This window comes from Centruroides sculpturatus, unplaced genomic scaffold, assembly GCF_000671375.1.
Source record: "Centruroides sculpturatus isolate CEXI.00-Female unplaced genomic scaffold, Cexi_2.0 scaffold701, whole genome shotgun sequence".
In the NCBI taxonomy this organism is placed as follows: Eukaryota; Metazoa; Arthropoda; class Arachnida; order Scorpiones; family Buthidae; genus Centruroides; species Centruroides sculpturatus.
This window is the reverse complement of record NW_019385058.1, coordinates 77,112-88,722: the sequence shown is the minus strand read 5'-3', so window position 1 is coordinate 88,722 and position 11,611 is coordinate 77,112. Positions and strand designations below refer to the sequence as shown.

The window sequence follows — 11,611 nt, the reverse complement described above, 5'->3', positions numbered from 1 at the left end:
CGATCCGTGAACGATATAATTCCATATTTGATAGAAAGACTTGACTTTAGCTAAATTTACAGAAACTGGTAAGTCTAGATGAAAGTAAAGAGGAACGGCTAAATGGTCTTGCAAATTTTGACCGACGTCGGGAAGATCCGAGACCACCGAAATCTGGAAAACACAAGTAAATTGGATTCGTAAAACAACCGATATACATTTTCAAACAAGTAATTACTTTTATTTCATGGGTCATTTGGAATTAACGACAATATTCTTAAGCAAATCTCGTTAGCGCAGCGAAGTTTGCAAGGTAAAATTAAACCCCGTAAATATGACGAAAGATACGGGAAAGTTCGCATGTTCGGCCTGAAGATAAAAACACAAATGGCGAGTGACGAAAACTGACTCGGGTAGTTTTTCCCGTAACGATCTGTGACCTTTCGGGTCGGCACCTCTTTGGTACCCTGTCAGGATTGACACCACCGTGTTTCTCGAAACACGGAAACCGAGACAGCGATTACGTCACGCCGTCGCGCGAGCGGTCCCGTACGTGGTCAGACGGATTTGTAATGTCGATTCTAGAGACATCATTGGAAGTGACTCAGATACACTTAACAATTAACAATGGTTTATTTAAAAATCAACGGGATTAAGTGTTGTCGTGGAGAGCGAGAGTTCACATATGATTCGCAGGGTGATAAATACCTGGAGTTTGGTTGATTCTTGAATAGCTGATAATTGATAATTCAGTTCTTGACTTAATCCAAAGTTCTAGCGACGACGTTCATTCAAGTTTCTTTGGCACTTAATAAATCCTGTTGCAAATAATCCAAATAGGAGGCACAAAAAAACAAAGTCCAGTTGCTATCTGACGACTTCTATCCAGAGAAACGGCGGCAACTGACTCTTTTCGGCCGTCTCTGGTGATATTCACCAGCGATTTCGGCCATGCAAAGGTTAATAGTTCATGAGAAAGCGTCATGTTGCTTTTGAGAAAATGTAACGGGAGGCTTTCTCAGGTAGCTAAGAACAACAACAATTGTTGCGTAATTCACGAAATGTTATTATTAAAGACTATTTCTAATATAGGAATTTCTGCTATCTCACATAGTACTTCCTTGTAAAGTGTTAGTTTTAGTTTGATGGAACATTTTGCTTTTAATATATATTAATAATAAATATAAATATAGATAATATCAATATATTGTATTTGTAGACATTTGTATGCATGAAATACAGCTAAAAAGGTAAATAAAAAAGTTTTGTTTTGGGTGAGTTAGGAATGAATTTATCCATTTTATATTATTTCTTATAGGAAAATTTATTTTGGTTATAGAACAAATCAGTTTTCAAACAACTTTCAGGAATAGATTAAGTTTGAAAACAGAGGTTTGACTGTATATATAAATTAGATCTTATCAAGAAACAAAATCATGTTTTAAATTTTAATATTAAAACTATTTAAAGTATATATTATTGTTTATACCCACCTTAATTTTCACATAATCATTTTCACATTCCATAACAACAGGTGCATCAAAAAGATTGATTGGATTGCATCCATGCCTATTTTAAACAAAAGTTACAAATTCTGATTACAAGCTGAATATATAAATTTCATTACTTGATACTGTAAAATTCAAAATTAAGAATAGTCTGTCCCTTGGCATATGCAAATACATTTTCCATTAATAGAATTTTATAAAATTTCTGGAATGACTAATATAATATTGCTTCTATATCCCTGTTATTCCAAAATTACAAAAACCACATAATGTCATATATCATTAAAAAATTAAATGGTGAGATAGCTAGAATGGCACATAATAAAGCAAAACAAATTGTTAATATTCAACCAGTTTCATACATTATTATTATTATTTTAATTTCTGACCCACACTGATTGCATTATCATAAAATTATATGGACACTATCAAATTATATATATCTTTACAATTGTACCAAAAAATTTATCTGAGTTCAAAGTTATATTCAGCCTTACATAAGTTAGGGACTAACTGTATTAATTTTTACAAATTTAAATAAAAATAAAAAGAACATTTATAAATATACATGAATATTTTCTTATATAAGTATTATAACTATTATATAAGAAAATATTTATTCATGTAAATTTATAAATGTTCTTTTCTTTTGACATATTCTGAAATGTTATTTATGATATTCCCTTCAATAGATACAACCTCATTTTCAGATGTCTCCATATCTATTTTTAAAACAATTCTCAATGGTCTTCCCAAATACCTAATCTTGCTACATCACCAAAAAATGTACTGTATAAATAGAGAAATTCTTTTAGCAATAGAAGTCATTCAGTTTATCTTGAATTATCTTCTAACTCTCCTAAAATTCTTGCATACATTTCATTTCTTTAACATGCATTTAAGTTAAACATTATTTATTTCATTACATTATTATTCATTATTGCTTACACATCTAAATCAGTGATGATGTATTTGCAGAAAATAATATTACTTTAATATTTTTTAATAACATGTTGCTAACTTAAAAATTTTTTGTGCAATGTTCACCAACAAAACACTCTTTCAAAAAACCTTAAAATATTAATCTATTTATGCCTAACATTTTCAATCATATTCAGCAATCTACAGTTTTAAGCCAGAACAAAAAACAGAATATTAAAAACTTAATAAACTTAACTTAAATTAAAAACTTTATTTAAATATTAAAAACTTAAATTACAAATTACAGCAAATAGAATATTGTGTGCCAATAACATTAAAATATTGATGCAATTTAAAACAAAATAAATTATTAATTCATGACAGTTGAAAATAATCTCAGAAGTAAAACTAATACAATTAAAACAAAACAATTCTCAGATTAGTTTCAATACCATAAATTAATAATTTGTTTTAAATTGCACTGTTTTAATGTTATTGTTTCATTTTAATCACATTGATTTTATTTTTCAGATTATTTTCAGATGTCAATAAATTAATAATTTATCTTGTTTTTAAAATACATTAATATTTTAGAACAATTTTTTCAAAGTTTATATTCCATTTAACTAACCACAGTAAGAAATGTTACTTGTCATTCAGGCATTTGTATTTGAACAGCAATCCAAAATGGGTATTGTTTCATATCCTTAAAACATCAAGGATTTTTACTTTTTCCACTCACAAAAGTCATTTCTGACATTGCATATTAACATAGCAAAGAACTGTAATATATTCCTTCAGTGATTTAAATTCTTTAGCACATCCATATATTTAAACATATATCATTATGTTACACATATAATGATATGTGTAACATAATGATAATTGTATTTGAATTTCTGATTATAATAAGTGAAAGTTTTGTAATGTTATTTAATTTATATGTTTTGGTACACGCTGATTCTAATATTAGATAACAGATAACAATATCCTCAATTACAATACATGGTACAAATTGTATTTGTGGTAGCCTGCCAGAGTTATGAAACTGATGCAAACTAGAACTGTTTCATTTGTTTAGCCCTCTGTAGACAAGAATTGCATTTCATACTTTCTGTAGAAGAATAAACATTCGCAAGGAAATCCTCCTCCGCGTCTTGCCATGCCAAAACAATATCGTCTACATACCTCAGATATATTAGTGAATATACTAATGTGAGGGGGAAATTAAAAATCTTTTGCTCAACATGCCTTGTGACTATTTCTGCTAATATGGCAGACAATGTTGAGCTCATTGGAACCTCTTGTTTTTGTAGATACACTTTCCCATTGAAACGAAAGTAATTATGCTTGGTAACAAAGAGTAAAACTTTTTGTTGGCAAGTGTTGGCAAGCATAACTGCCTCAAATTGAGGTACAGAGGGATAGAGAGCAACAACATCCATTTTATAGAAGTTGTACCTATTAAGAAATAATTCTTCTAGAGCAGCAGATAGATTAGCTTTGGCCACAATGGAGAAAGGTGTGATGAAGGTGGAAGAAGCCCACTAGCAAGTGCCTTTTCAAGATAGTAAGTAGGATGGGACCTTTTGTTAACCAGTGGCCTTAATGGCAGCCCTCTTTATGAGTTTTGACCTCAAAAAAGAGCCTGGGGCATGCTACATTGGATAGAGGCTCCAAGTGACCAGGAAGAAGGGCAGATATACTTGAAAGTGCTAGTATTTTCTTGGTCTTCCTTAATACAGTCGGAGTTGGACCCTCCTGTAAGACCACTGCGTGGGATTGGTTGAGAAAGTCAGCAGCTCTACTTAGAAAATCCTCTTCCCTGCACAAGACAAACTTCTCCTTGTCCGAAGCCAACAGAAGAATAAACATTTCCTTGCAAATGTTTATTCTTCTATCGACTTCACCTGAAAAAAAAAAAATGGGGAAAAAATTGCATTTTCCATACTCTCTGTTTATATCAACCCCTAGTTTGGCAGAGATTTTTTTCAGGCTTAAAAAGTCAACTTATACAATATAAGAAATGAAATATGGTCATTTGACTTGCTGTTTTTTATTTCATAGTTGAAGAGAGAAATCTTACTCTCTTAAACTGTTAATATAATAGTTGGAGACAAAAGAATATTGAATCATTAATAACATTTTTTAAAATGTGTTATAGTTTACATTACAATATGTAAAGTTCAATTATAATATTTAAACAATCTTACCATTTTCTGTAAGATCCGACAAAATCCAGATTTAGCAAATGACCCGACACAGAAGTCATGATCATGGTACAGTTCTGATTAAATAATCGATACTCAAATTCATAAATTTTATTGTATTGAGATAAACCGTCCCTGCGTCTATAACTACCCCTAGACATAATTTCGGCCAAATTCTTTGCAGCATCGTTCTTTTCTGCCACATTTAAAATCATAGTACTTGAAAATTGAAATCTTCTACAGAAGAAATAACTGTTGATGCGGTCGGCAGAAATCTGAAACAAAAATAACTATTATTCCCTGTGTAAGTAATGTGTAAATACAGTAGTTACAAATGCAGCTCCAAACAAGGTGGTTAGGATCTTATCAGTTAGGACCAGTGTTTTTCAACTGCTAAACCGCAGAAAAATAAGTCATAGTACCGACACCATGAAATGTTAAAAAAAAAAAAAAGAAGGAAGAATGAACATCTATATTTGGATGATGAAAAAATAGAAGTCAACAAGTTCACATACCTAGGAAGCATAATTACCTCAAACAAAAAAAGTGGAAAAGATGTTACAGTGAGAATAGCCAAGCAAACCAGGCATTCTATAGAAAACAAAACAATATTAACATCGAAAAATATATCAATCAATGTTAGGAAGTGATTCATTAAGAGTTTCATCTGGAGTATAGCATTGTACAGTTCAGATACATGGAAACTCAGAATAGAAGAGAAAAGTAAGCCAGAGGCCTTCGAAACGAGGTGCCAGCAAAGAACGATGCAAACTTCCCGGGCAGAGAGAAAGAGAAATGAGGATGTTTTGGAAGAGGCAACACAGGAGAGACATATTTTGAGAACAATAGAGGAAAGGAGAAACGACACGATCAGCCACCTAATTCGGCACTTGGAGCAGATGAATGTTTTATCAGAAGAAAGATAGAGGGCGCAAAAGACACAGAGTGGGATATCTCAACGAGTTATTACAGCAAAGGCCTTATCAAAAGATAAAACAGCTAGCTAAGCAAAGAAAGAAGCTATAAGACTGCATATATCCACATTTGCCCACCAACCATTAGTGGAGGAGAGAGGGAGGGAGGGAGAGAAAGAAAAAGAGAGAGAAAATACCGACGCCGGCACAGTCAATTACGGGCGTCATTTAAATAGTAATCAGGAGTTACTGTAGGTAACAAAGAACACACGGTAACACCACAAGCATATATAAGCGTAATAAATAAGCATAATTTGTAGATGCATTTAATTACCACCCACATAAAATTATCCATAATTTTACCAGTCTACAATGATAAAAAGGTTGAAAAATACTGACCGCAGGAGTAAAGAATTCAAAGAAACCGAGGGGATTTAATAAAATTAAGGAAAGAGTACAAACCACTCATTCAGAGCTGCAATTTTACCAATACAATATATATATATTAACAGATCTACAATAAATTATAAACTAAATAGAGATGTGTTTAACGAACCGATCTTAATCGAGTTTAAATCGTTTTTTTGAATGATAATCTGTTTTTATAACCCTAATAAAATTATGAAGATAAATTTCTCTTAAAACAAATAGAAACAAAAGGAGATCGTTGGATATTCTCACCCTTTTTGTAGACGGTAAAAAGTTATTACGGAAAACTGAACGAAAAGTGCGAAACATTCCTAGCAGACATTGTGAATCTATTCATTTTCGCACATTAAAATTCAATTCGTTTGCCGCCATGATGAAAAGCGACCCCTGCCGACCAAAATCCTTGTATTTGCTTACGTAAGTCATAAAGGCCTAGCAACATAACGACTTTTATTACTGCCTTTAAAAAAAAAAAAAAAAAAATTACAGTATGTTTTGGTTTATCGAATGATATTAAATTCTTCCGAAGTTATAATCTAGACTGGTTATTAAAAGCAACCTATACAGAGGTTTCTAGAGCGATAGCATAAACACGTGTCTGCGTGTTTGCTGTGTATATTTAACAATTGTAAGTCTACTTACTACAATTAATAACATAAATTTAATTTTGGTTCATATATAGGCCTACATTTTTTCTCAAATTCCCGAGCTGTATTATTAAATTTTAAATTTTCTTTGTATAAACTCTTTTCAAACACTAAGACGAGTTTAGTTAGGACAGAGTCGGGTTAGGCAACAAAAAGACTGCCAGATGATGTGGTACTGAATGAATGGATGGAGTCTATGAATACATTGTTCTGAAACAAAATGTCGATTGAGTTCATAAATAAACTGATCTTAAATGCTGAGTGTTGCATTAAATCACACTATATTCATAATTAATGGACAATTTAAAGATGGCGGAATCACGTCGTCTTTAAATTGATGGTTGTAAAGGCACAGGCCTGACATTCTGGGGGGCGCAAATTATTGCTGAGGATATTAACAGAAAATTACGTGTATCCTCCGGAAAAAATGGAATCATTTAAGTTGAAAAAGCGATACGAACTTTCCTATTCGAAATGATAAAAACTAATCAAAGAGGTTATTTTATCTAATGGGTCTTTTTTTTTAACTCTTTCCGCCCTGTGGGCACTAAGAGGGCCTCTTTTTGCAAGCCCATTATGGGTTAGGCCAGGCCCACAATGGGGATGCCGGGCGGTGAGGGACGGGGCCCGACATATACGAACGGACCACCCCCGAATAATTCCTGGGGATTTTTCGACCCGTTCGGATTAGATTTTTGACCCATTAGTAATAACATTTTTTAAAATGTGTTATATTAATATATTATTTTTTTTGTAAATCTTAAAGTATAGAATCTGTTTACATTACAATATGTAAAGTTCAATTATAATATTTAAACAATCTTACCATTTTCTGTAAGATCCGACAAAATCCAGATTTAGCAAATGACCCGACACAGAAGTCATGATCATGGTACAGTTCTGATTAAATAATCGATACTCAAATTCATAAATTTTATTGTATTGAGATAAACCGTCCCTGCGTCTATAACTACCCCTAGACATAATTTCGGCCAAATTCTTTGCAGCATCGTTCTTTTCTGCCACATTTAAAATCATAGTACTTGAAAATTGAAATCTTCTACAGAAGAAATAACTGTTGATGCGGTCGGCAGAAATCTGAAACAAAAATAACTATTATTCCCTGTGTAAGTAATGTGTAAATACAGTAGTTACAAATGCAGCTCCAAACAAGGTGGTTAGGATCTTATCAGTTAGGACCAGTGTTTTTCAACTGCTAAACCGCAGAAAAATAAGTCATAGTACCGACACCATGAAATGTTAAAAAAAAAAGAAGGAAGAATGAACATCTATATTTGGATGATGAAAAAATAGAAGTCAACAAGTTCACATACCTAGGAAGCATAATTACCTCAAACAAAAAAAGTGGAAAAGATGTTACAGTGAGAATAGCCAAGCAAACCAGGCATTCTATAGAAAACAAAACAATATTAACATCGAAAAATATATCAATCAATGTTAGGAAGTGATTCATTAAGAGTTTCATCTGGAGTATAGCATTGTACAGTTCAGATACATGGAAACTCAGAATAGAAGAGAAAAGTAAGCCAGAGGCCTTCGAAACGAGGTGCCAGCAAAGAACGATGCAAACTTCCCGGGCAGAGAGAAAGAGAAATGAGGATGTTTTGGAAGAGGCAACACAGGAGAGACATATTTTGAGAACAATAGAGGAAAGGAGAAACGACACGATCAGCCACCTAATTCGGCACTTGGAGCAGATGAATGTTTTATCAGAAGAAAGATAGAGGGCGCAAAAGACACAGAGTGGGATATCTCAACGAGTTATTACAGCAAAGGCCTTATCAAAAGATAAAACAGCTAGCTAAGCAAAGAAAGAAGCTATAAGACTGCATATATCCACATTTGCCCACCAACCATTAGTGGAGGAGAGAGGGAGGGAGGGAGAGAAAGAAAAAGAGAGAGAAAATACNCGCTATTAACGAACGCACCCAAAAACTGTTACCAGTTGATGATGCTCATGCTGAGATCATTACATAGGATGAATAATCCTCTGGTAAAATATTTACTTAAATAATAAATAAGTATTTTACCTATGAAAAAAAAAAATGAATAATAAATTCGATTTAAATAAGGATTTAATTAACAGCATGTTTTTTAATTTTTGGAACCTAACCCTCTTTTCGCACTAGTTCTTTGTTTCGTATAACACGGATTCGCATAACACGGCAATTTTTTGGAACGTAACTCCCGTGTTATACGGGGGTTACCTGTATATAGGTCTAATTTGTAAAATTTTATTTAATTAATTCCTCTATTTTTATATATATACAGTATTCTTTTTAACTAAAAAGCACTACCAGGGCCTTCTTAGTAAGCTTATTATAAGCTCGACTAGACTCACAATAGGACAGTGAAGAAGGTTCTAGGAAACGTGGTGTTGAATCCTGAAGAGTCATAAAAACCCTCGTAGATGGTCCATCCTGTTGTATTGTGCCCCGTCACTCGTCACTCATCTTAAGAATTCCATTAGGTTGTTGATAATGGTAGAAATATATAAATAAAGAATAACATTTTACAAGTTTATAAATATTTATCTGTGACCACAATTACAATTCATTACTATAAATTTAAGTCATTAGATTAATTAATAAATGAGCAGTGTATACGATTATATAATACAATCGTATAACAGATTAATAAAGTTAAATAAACTCTATACATTTCGATTTTTATTTAAAATCATCAACCATGACTGCCGATAATAATGTTCATCCCGGAAATATATTATAAACCAGAAAATAGATAAGATCAGCAATTTTATTGGCTTATTTAGTTATAGCCTAAAGGCATACAGTCACTTTAAACCTGTAACGACTGATTTATTATAAAATTTTCTCATAGTTTAGTTTTATATCGAATTGTTTATAGGACTATATAATTTTAATGATATTTCGAAGTAAAGAATCTGCGTTATTTTAATAATTATAGGACTACTTGAAAGAAAGAAATGTTTTGGAGAAAAGGACCTTCGACCTTCAACCAGTATGCAACCGGTCTACAAGTAGGTTGCTTTTTAAACTAGTCTTGCTGTAAGCATTTCCTATAAAATGTTGAAAAAATATTATGTTTATATACGAGTATTTATCTAATGGCTAGACAAAAAGTGAAATTTAAACGAACTTTTCCATCGATCTTATTCTATAAAGTTTCAATACATAAATGGATATTACCTGTTTTCATTTGTTTTACTTTATTGCTACTATTGGGATATAGAACATTGAAAATATTGTATTTGGATTGGTATGATTCATCGTTAAGAAATTTAGGTAAAAATTCCAGTTTATATTTCTTTATTTTTTTTAAAATGTTTTCTCGATTTAATACTGGTAATTTTATTTTTACGTAAGATACACTAGAATCTTTATTAGCTTACATTCGTCATCCACCCACTCTATGTAAGACAACCTTGACCTTGAATGGAACGTATGATGATAAACATCACGTAGTAGACAGGAATAATGTGGTATGTCTAAAGCCAGGACCTGGACTTAGAACTAACTGCATTGTATATTCGTTTAGGTAATTATGATAAATTCAATAGACAAATCACAATGCGAAAGTTTAAATTTTTAAATTAATAGGATAGATGGAGACTGGTCCTTTGATGAATCTATGGAGAAATATGGTTGTAGGGTATACGCTTTCGATCCTGGAATCGATCTAAATAACCAGAATCTCAGTAAAAAAATTTCGTTTTATAATCTGGGTGTATCGGATGTCAATGAAAACAAGTAAGTAATATTTAAATTTTGTATATTTTATTGACAAAGTTTAGATAAAATCTTACATTTAGAATACGTACAAAAAATAAGATATGGAAAATGAGAACGTTCGATTACTTTCTGGATCTCTTGGGGCATCATAATGAAACAATTGATGTACTGAAGATGGATATCAAGGGATTCGAATGGGATGTGTTAAGGCATATGTTAAACAATGAATACTTTAATGTAAGAATATTTTTATTTAATTAATTAATTATTTATTTTTATTTTATTACGTAATAATTATATTGCATTCTTCTCAGCAAATTCATCATTTATGCGTGGAAATCTATGGGATAGAGAGCAACAACATCCATTTTATAGAAGTTGTACCTATTAAGAAATAATTCTTCTAGAGCAGCAGATAGATTAGCTTTGGCCACAATGGAGAAAGGTGTGATGAAGGTGGAAGAAGCCCACTAGCAAGTGCCTTTTCAAGATAGTAAGTAGGATGGGACCTTTTGTTAACCAGTGGCCTTAATGGCAGCCCTCTTTATGAGTTTTGACCTCAAAAAAGAGCCTGGGGCATGCTACATTGGATAGAGGCTCCAAGTGACCAGGAAGAAGGGCAGATATACTTGAAAGTGCTAGTATTTTCTTGGTCTTCCTTAATACAGTCGGAGTTGGANATATAATCTTTGGTTTTTCTCGTGTGAATATTTTAATTATTTAGGTACATTTTATATTAAATGAATAGATGATAATTTGGAAAATATATAAAAGTAATAATGAATTTTATATTATATTATATCAATGGTACTCAACCCGTGTTCCACAGAGCATAAATGTTCCGCAAACTTGCCCCGAGTGTTCCACGAAAATTTTTAAAATTTTTATTGCAAAATTATTCCAATATACTACAATATATTACTTCATTCGTAGACAATCTCGCGTTACTATTTTATTCAATACAATAAGGTTTATAGTTTAATGCTTTATTGTTTCGTGAAATCTGTAAATTCAGTTCCAAAAATATCATAATTTGTCCCGTATTTTAGCTAGTGTAGCATTTCTGAATGCTACACTAGCTAAAATACAGTTTCTGTTTGTGGTACAAACTTCTGAAAGTGAACCTCCTAAGAAAAAAATTCAGCATAGAAAGACGGGGATGTCGACTACGAACACTAAATTCCTACTAATTAACAATAAAAACTTCATAATTATTATATGAAAGCCGTAGTTTAGAGAATATTCACTTTGTTCACTAACCGAATAAGA

At 32.0% G+C, this 11,611-nt stretch overlaps 2 protein-coding genes across 2 annotated transcripts in view; one reads left to right on the top strand and one right to left on the bottom strand.

Moving 5' to 3' along the window:
• The window catches only part of LOC111634064 (DNA topoisomerase 3-alpha-like), a 100,572-nt gene extending 94,211 nt beyond the window's left edge, over positions 1–6,361 (bottom strand). The window contains exons 1-3 of the mRNA XM_023378745.1: positions 6,214–6,361; positions 4,622–4,893; positions 1,473–1,548 (exon numbers count right to left, since the gene is read on the bottom strand). Coding sequence (XP_023234513.1) covers positions 1,473–1,548; positions 4,622–4,893; positions 6,214–6,270 — 405 coding nt within the window. The 5' untranslated portion in view covers positions 6,271–6,361. The remainder of the gene's footprint in view (positions 1–1,472; positions 1,549–4,621; positions 4,894–6,213) is intronic.
• A 3,061-nt stretch (positions 6,362–9,422) lies between these two features.
• Positions 9,423–10,740, top strand: LOC111634062 (methyltransferase-like protein 24). Its single transcript, XM_023378744.1, has 5 exons — positions 9,423–9,895; positions 9,977–10,148; positions 10,211–10,360; positions 10,423–10,579; positions 10,657–10,740. The coding sequence occupies exons 1-5, from the start codon at positions 9,718–9,720 to the stop codon at positions 10,738–10,740; spliced, it is 741 nt and encodes a 246-aa protein (XP_023234512.1). The 5' UTR covers positions 9,423–9,717.
• Positions 10,741–11,611: the final 871 nt, after the last annotated feature.